Consider the following 8,315-nt stretch of genomic DNA (forward strand, 5'->3'; position numbering starts at 1 on the left):
TTGAAAAGTGAGCACGTAACAACTGCCACCTCGCTTTTTTGCGTGCCCCTCAGGATGCTTCTAAATAGTAATATGTTCACCAAACAGGGTTCCATAAATCAGTGCCAGTATTTTTCCTTGAACACTCAAGAAAAATGAAATGTAGGGTTTTACAAAGGATAATAAGCTTTGCCCGCCATTTTGGTGAGTACTGTACATAGAGCATGAACTGCTTTAGCAGTAAAGGCTGTTGTGAGGTTCTCTTGAGTATAACCAGGTAGGTTATAAAGAGAACAGTAACTCTGCTGCTTTAAATGTGATGAACCATTGTAAAAGAAAAATCTAAATTCAGAAGCCCTTGAATTATATTTCAAATGGAAGCGAAGAGCGTTATTTTGGGGTCCTAAAAATATTCCCTACTCATGGAGCACATTAGACATAGACATTCTTGAACCTTTGTGCTTAGGGAATATATTTGCAGTTATAGCAGATTAATTGTTAATGTGTGATTTTTACTTTTCATCGTATGCACATTGGCTTTCTCTTTCCCAAGTCATCTGCTCTAACAGCATACTGATAGCTTCTTTTTATTTAAAAGTGGAAAGAAAGCATCAGTAACAAACTACACCTGTAACAAGCTTGGAATTTTGTAAAGGAATGAATGAAACTGTTGGATTTCTTTCGGGCAGTCTACCATTGAACGGAATGTATGACAGCCGATTAGAGTGAATCTTCTCTGTCTGTTATAATCCTTAAGAAAACTCCCCATTGTAACATGGTCCACCACTTGATTTCACACATGTGGCATGCCATATATATTCCTCGCACCACACCTACTTCTTGAAAACCTGATTACGTAACAGTTGTATTATGTGCGATGTCCAGACATACACTGGCTGTCAGCCTTAGCCCCCTACTCCAGCACTGGAAAAATGTGTACTGGGTCATGATACTCACATTGGGAAATAAACAGACACAGAGGAAACAAGAGCTTAAGCAAGGCAAAATGCACAATTTGTTTCACACTGATACGTGTCTCTTTTCAGTTGTTTTTTTTTTTTTTTTTCTTTTCTGGAAGAGATTGGTTCTAAGGAAAAGCAGAAAGCTTTTATGGCAATTATTTTATAATGTCTCTTTGTATGAAAGAAACCAGTCAGTTGCTGGGTAGAAAGTTTTATTTGAAACTTGATTCAGTGAAACTTAGCCAAGCTGTGCTTCCCAAACTGCATTCAGATTCTCAGAATCAAAATAATATAGCATTTTGATTCTATTTTTTTTCTGGGTCCACACTGCACAGCCGTTGATGCCCTCAGCTCAGTGATAGAACAAATGATGTTTCCGCTTGGGCAAGCTTTGTTTTATCAGGATCAGTAACCTTATCAGCAGTTGACCCAGAACTATAATGCATGTCTCTGAATAGATAGCATATGTCACAGCTCTGTGCAGACTTGCTTCATAAGCAAGATCGTCTAATGAAGATTTAATAAATAAGGAAAAGTTTGCAGCAAGAAATGTCTTCTTTTATAATGATAACTTCTCTTAAGCTCGTTTTACTGCTCGTGGCTCATCTCTTGTATTCATTCTCATAAAAGCTAAAAGAATAAACATACATATAAATGCATCCACACGGACTTCCATGATGCATGGTTTATCTGTCAATATTTCTTTCTGAAATATATCATTTGTGAGTAAAGAATGTAGAATTTAGATTATCATATTGGTTTAAGGTTCTTATGTGACACATAAATGCAACGATATCCAAAAGACTAGAAAGCCCATGTGTGTGATAAACCAACAACTACACAATTACGTGTTATTTCTTAAAAGTAGGATATAGCACAGGGGATTTTCTCCCAGTGCAGAATGTCCTGGCTCAGAAGTGTTTAATCACGAGCTTTTAATACCCTATAATTTAAGACTGGGTTCTTTGCCCTCATCAATCTGCTTTGATTTTTGAAGACGTACAATAAATGGAGAAGGAAGATAGAGCATCCTCATACGTAAATAAGTCACGCATGACTTGTACATTTTGACATTTAACACTGCTTTTCTTTGACCTTTGACAGGTTAGGGCTTGACCCAAAACTATTGGCTAAAATCCTAAACATGAGCTCAGGACGGTGTTGGTCAAGTGACACTTACAATCCTGTACCCGGGGTGATGGATGGAGTGCCGTCGGCTAATAACTATCAGGGTGGATTTGGAGCAACACTCATGGCCAAGGTATGGTAAATGCAGAGACTCCCTCCCCAAGACAGAGGGGAACAGATGTTTAATGGCCTAATCCCCCACTCCCCTTTAACAAAGCGTATGTCTACCCTAGATGGCAAGATTACTAAAATAGCGATTCACTTACTCATTGGAAGTGAGTTAAAACTTAGCTTAGATAAAAATCCTTATTTTGTTCGTTTATATTCCTGCCCTTTCAGATGAGAAGAATAGGCTGGGAGTTTTATTTTGTGCTTGGGTTTGTTTGTACTGTGAGATGGGCGAGATTTTGTTCTTCATAGAAATTTTCATTATTTTACCAAGTCCTTAGAATGGAAGCAGTAAGAATTTTCTGGATAATACATTGACATTGGGTACACCTGTCACAGAAGAAGAGAATATCTTTCTCACGATACTAGATTTCTAAATATGCCTTCCTGCTTTAAGAATATGTATGTACTTATGCGCAAAGTCATCTGAAAAGCAAATTGTTGGCCTCCTCCTATGTGTGATCTCAACTTTAGAAAATACTGTTAAGAGGAACAGACTTTGAGCTATTTCCCATCCCACTCTGCCCCCATAGTTGACTTTTTTCCTGATTACAAAAGTAATAAAAACATACACCTGGACACCATACTCAGTTTACTTTCCTTCATTCCCCATGGCATTCTGTCCATTCTACTTCTTGACTGTGCCTTGAATTCATGCATTTCCCTTCTCTGCCACCACCAGTACGTTGGCTGAGCCTCCCTTGGATCATACCAAATCAGTCCTTAACTGGTGTCCTATCCTTTCATAATCCTCTCCGGTTCATTTTCTACCCCGGGGGAGGGAGCGGGCTTCTGGACACGTAGAAACCGGAGTGTGCCATTTCCCCTACTCAGTCTCTTTCACCGTTTCCTGTTACTTGTAGTTTAAAGCCTATCTCTGCAAGTTGTCTCACGAAGCCCTCCATGATTTGGCCTTTGCTCGTCCCACCAGCTCGTTTCAGCCTTCCCAGCTCATCTTTTGCTTCCACCATAGTGAACTCATTTCTGCCCGTTGTTGTCTCTTTTTTTTTTTTTTTTTTAATTTTTATTTATTTATTTTTGAGACAGAGAGAGACAGAGCATGAGCAGGGGAGGGGCAGAGAGAGGGAGAGACACAGAATCTGAAGAGGGCTCCAGGCTCTGAGTTATCAGCACAGAGCCCGACGCGGGGCTCGAACTCAGGGAGCGTGAGATCATGACCTGAGCTGAAGTCAGACGCTCAACCGACTGAGCCACCCAGGCGCCCCTTGTTGTCTCTTACTTGCAAACCTCCACGCACGCTATTCCCTCTGGCCTGCATCGTTTGTCCTTGCCCCCCCTCCATCCCAGCTTCGGGCACAGTACCTGGCATATTGCCAGCACACGTTAAATATTTATTGGATAAAGCAGTGTTTGAAACTACATTTCTTATTTTGCAGTTTGATTTCTCCTCATGTTTCGTTTAAGAAAATATTTATTTTTATGCGAATCCGTATCCTGTATTTAGGTTTGCATATAATTTAGGATTTTGTAATTGTGCTGTGTGGCTGTTGCTAGAAACAGGAAGTAGCTCCTTAAGTGTACTGTTTTCATCGAAGCCGCAGGTGATTTATTAGGGCACACGGAAACATGAAAGAATCGCATTTATGCTCAGTTTCCATTCTGTGTCTGTGTGAAGTGGGTTGTGAGCTGTTAGCTTATTCGGTTCCACTAATACGGCTAATGGCTCAAACAGAGGAAGTGGCTAACAAGTAGAGTGTAATAAGAAGTAGGAGGCTTCTGATCAAAAGGATCAGATGAATTTGTCTTTTTGTAGTGCTGGCTTTGTCTGGGGACTCCGCCCTAGCTGTCCTTCACTCTGTGGTACACCTGTGCTTTAGCCATTTTCTGCAGTGGCCCTGCCCACTGTCAGAGTCCTTCCTTTGACATGATTTTCTTGGGACGCCTGGATGGCTCAGTCGGTTGAGCATCCAACTTCAGCTCAGGACATGATCTCACGGTTGGTGAGTTCAAGCCCCGTGTCAGGCTCTGCACTGACAGTGGGATTGGGATTCTCTCTCTCACCTCTCTCTCCGCCCCTCCCCCGCTCGTGCTTTTTCTCTCTCTCACTCTCTCTCAAAATTAAATAAGTGAACTTCAAAAATAGATCAGATGATTTTCTTGATCATGAATGACAGTGTTTTCAACTAACAGTGTGAGACAGTGCAGGAGTCAAACATATGGGTGTTACCGGTGTCCTTCCCTCAATGAAATGCAGTTGTGATCTCCCTTACAAAGAGGAAGACTTCTTAATTTTGCTTGGAATGAGAGTACTTAGAAAGGAACTTAAACAAATCTTTCATCACCTCAGATTGCTGTTAACAAAAACACACCATAGCTAATTAGGTTTGTGTAGAGAAACTGATGGAGATTAAAGAACTCCCCATCGATGCTGCGTTGATTAAAGCAGTCTTAGCATTGTGATTCTGCTCGGACAGATCAAGGCTTAGCTGCTAAGAGAGGTTTTGTTCAATTGCCATTAAATTTTATTGTGCTAGGGGATGTCATTGAAGTAGAGGCTTGTGCATTTATTTCTAGGTCTTAACATCATAAAATTCTAATATGTTGTGTGTATATAATCAGAACATAGTCAATATGAAAACTAGATCATTCTTCTGAACTCTCCAACCTAGATGTCTACTTGTGATGGCCGCTACAGAACAGCATATGGAAAATCACGATGATTCTTGGTACTCCCTCAGTATACCCATTTCCTCATAAAACATAACAGCTTGGTCCTCCGTTAACTCGTTGAACCTTATTGCCATTGTTGTGTTATTTTTTCCTGAATTACCCACTTAGCTCATGGATTCATAAATATTTTATTTGATGAATGATGTGGAAAATCTATTTATTTTAAATTATACATTATCAGCTTCAAGGGATGCCTTCTTTTTCTAACATTTCAAGATACAGAAGCCTCTCAGGTTTTCAGAGACTAAGCACCGTTCATTTTTTAGAATGTCCATCCTTTAAGGTAGTGGCCACCAAAGCAATTTCACTTTCTGATTTTTGGTTTGGACAGATTTTATTTGGGTGTGTACTTGCCCCTTTGAAAAACTCTAGACCTTTCTTCTCGATAGTACTGTGTTCTCTTTAGTATGTTATGTTAACTCTGAGTTCTTCTGTTCTAGTTTGTGTTCCAGTTAACTAGGTTAAAAGTTAAATGCAGTCTGTGTAGATTTTCTCTCTGTCATTTGAAAATAAATGTATCTTGCAGATTTGCTGCAAAATGATGTCAACCAGAGAGGTTTGTCTGGGTATAAACAATAGTGTAGCTGTATGTTTGTTAACTGTGCAGGACACAATTCAGCTTGCTTTTTATTTTTAGGAAACTATAGAAGAATTTAAGGTTAAGCAGATTTTTCAGATCTATTGTCTACATGTGAAAATTATACAAATAAGCACAAAATAATGTTTGCAGTTATACCATCATACATATTTAAGAGGCTGGAGATTTAAAAGTTTTCTGAAGCTCTCAGGATGAAGCATTAGCTCGCCAAGATGTTAAAGGGTTGTCACGAGGGTGGATGTCCCATTGCACTTACAATAAAACCCAAACTCCTTCCTAAACATACTAAAGCTTCTGTGTTTTACGTGTGCCCATGCCCGGCTCATTTCTCTCCCTAGCCCCCTTGCTTACTCTCATTCAACCTCACTGGCCTGCTTGTTGTTTCTCGAATATTCAAGCCCTGTCCCAGCACCTTGCTGTTCCATCTGCCTGCGTCTCTGTTCCCCCAGCTCTCCAAAGAACCCACTGCTCCCTGACATTCAGATCATAGGTCAAGTGTCTTCACCTCAGAGAAGCCTTCCCTAAACATTTCCTCTATCAGAACTGTCTTAAAAAAAAAAAAAAAAAAAAAAAAAAAAAAAAAAAATTTAAAAAAAAAAAAAAAGAAAAGGGGCGCCTGGGTGGCGCAGTCGGTTAAGCGTCCGACTTCAGCCAGGTCACGATCTCGCGGTCCGTGAGTTCAAGCCCCGCGTCAGGCTCTGGGCTGACGGCTCGGAGCCTGGAGCCTGTTTCCGATTCTGTGTCTCCCTCTCTCTCTGCCCCTCCCCCGTTCATGCTCTGTCTCTCTCTGTCCCAAAAATAAATAAAAAACGTTGAAAAAAAAAAAATTTAAAAAAAAAAAAAAAAAAAAAAAGAACTGTCTTCCTTCCACTCCACCCTTGCTGTCCACCACTTCCCAGCCCCTTCCCCTGCTTTATTTTTCTTCATAGTCCTTGTCCCTATCTGAAATTGTAGTATTTGTTGTCTGTCTTCCCCGAGCGTCACAAGAACAGTGCCTTGGTTTCATCATGCCTGTGTCACTAGCGCTTGGGACAGTGCTAAATACTTGTTGAATAAAGAGATTGCATGGATATTCGGTGATTCCATGATGGGAGGCTTGTCTTAGGCTTACAGGCTTCCGCAGATTTGAAAAAGCATTTCCCTGTGTGATCTCATTTATCTAGTAACCCTTGTCCGCAGTCTAAACAGGTCTGGGTGGAGGAGTGGGGAGGAGACTCAGAAATTAAGGTTTCTGTCCAGAGCAGTTTTGCCCAATGTGAAAGTACTTACAAAAATATATATAACCCGCCACAGTGTTTGTAAGTATCTTATTTTTTTCAGACTTCGTTCCTCCTGCTTTGAAAGCAAAGCATTAGGAGCCACATTTGCAAAGTGAGCCCTCGCTACCAGTCTCAATGTGTTCCTTCCTGCCCCTGTTTGATTTAGGATCTGGGGCTGGCACAAGACTCCGCCACCAACACAAAGAGCCCGATCCTTCTGGGCAGCCTAGCCCATCAGATCTACAGGATGATGTGTGCAAAGGGTTACTCAAAGAAAGACTTCTCGTCCGTCTTCCAGTTTCTCCGAGAAGAGGAGACCTTCTGAGTTTGCCCTTTGGCCGTGGACACTGTTGGAAACCGACCTCCATCTTGGAGCCTCCTTATAGCTCACTCCACAAGTAAATGGGCTTAATCACAGGTCACCTGTCTGCTTTTGACTGTCTAGGTCCCAGTAAACCTTAGGATTTTTCACCCATTTTTAACTGCTTATTTTTTTTATCTATTTAGCAAACCTGTGTTCTCTCCATTTTTTTTTTTTTTTTTTTCCCCTGTAAGCCACTGATGGTCTCTGCTAACTAGCTGATTGACCTTTTTCAAAAGTTTGACTCCTGAGCATCTTCAACTAAATCGTTGCATACTTCAATCGGGATAGTATTTATCCCACTTTACAAATAAAACCAAATATTGTCAACAGGATGAAACCTATCTTAAAGAAATTGGTGTGGGGAAAGGAGTTAGAAAAAGGGGAAGCATAGTGAATTATTACCTGTGTCCCTCGGGAAGTTTGTCCTGTTAACCAAGTGGTGGTATTCTTGCGTTGCTGAGGTTACTGATTTATTTTCCAGGGAGTCGGTAAAGCTAACTGAACTCCCTGCTGCATGTTTATAAGTTGGACTCTGTTACATTATCTTACTGTGTATCCTTCTTGTTACAACTCCCAATACTCAGCAAACTTGTTTTTTATATTTTTGCTTCCTTTTACATTCTTACTACATATTTTTTGACTTTAAAAGAATGACATCTTTAGAACTGTTTCAGAGCCAATGATGATATTTGCTTTAGATAATTATTACATTATTCTAAATATAACCATATTATTTTGAAATCAAATAAATTTCTATGCTGGTAATACTTTCTTGGAGTTTTCGTGTCTCCGCAGCCATTTGGCGAGCAATTAAATGATCTGACAAACTGGTATTCCAGACTGATGGGGGAACGGGTGGGAAGAAAAGGAAGGGAGGGGAGGTCAAAAGGAACCGAGTCTGAATTGGCCAGTGGCAAGCCAGCTTCCTGCTGTTCATCTGAATCCTTAACGGACATTCATTTGAAAGTTTTCGGTTGTGGGTGCCATCGGAATCCAGCCTGCGCAAAATGGAATATGCCGCAGTATAGACTTTCCCCACCACAGCCCCTAGAAGTCTTCTTGGTGATAGACCTAGGTGCCAAATCTGGCAGACTACTTCCCTCAGTTTCCTGGTGATAAAACATCCCAGGCACTATTAGAAGTGCTGAGGCTACGGTGACGAACAG

At 40.7% G+C, this 8,315-nt stretch overlaps 1 protein-coding gene across 1 annotated transcript in view; it reads left to right on the forward strand.

Annotated features, from left to right (window-relative positions):
• The window catches only part of HIBADH (3-hydroxyisobutyrate dehydrogenase), a 111,023-nt gene extending 103,107 nt beyond the window's left edge, over positions 1 to 7,916 (forward strand). The window contains exons 7-8 of the mRNA XM_058724749.1: positions 2,046 to 2,202; positions 6,952 to 7,916. Coding sequence (XP_058580732.1) covers positions 2,046 to 2,202; positions 6,952 to 7,110 — 316 coding nt within the window. The 3' untranslated portion in view covers positions 7,111 to 7,916. The remainder of the gene's footprint in view (positions 1 to 2,045; positions 2,203 to 6,951) is intronic.
• The last annotated feature ends 399 nt before the right edge of the window (positions 7,917 to 8,315 follow it).

The sequence above is a fragment of the Neofelis nebulosa genome, chromosome 4 (genome assembly GCF_028018385.1).
Source record: "Neofelis nebulosa isolate mNeoNeb1 chromosome 4, mNeoNeb1.pri, whole genome shotgun sequence".
Taxonomy (NCBI): Eukaryota; Metazoa; Chordata; class Mammalia; order Carnivora; family Felidae; genus Neofelis; species Neofelis nebulosa.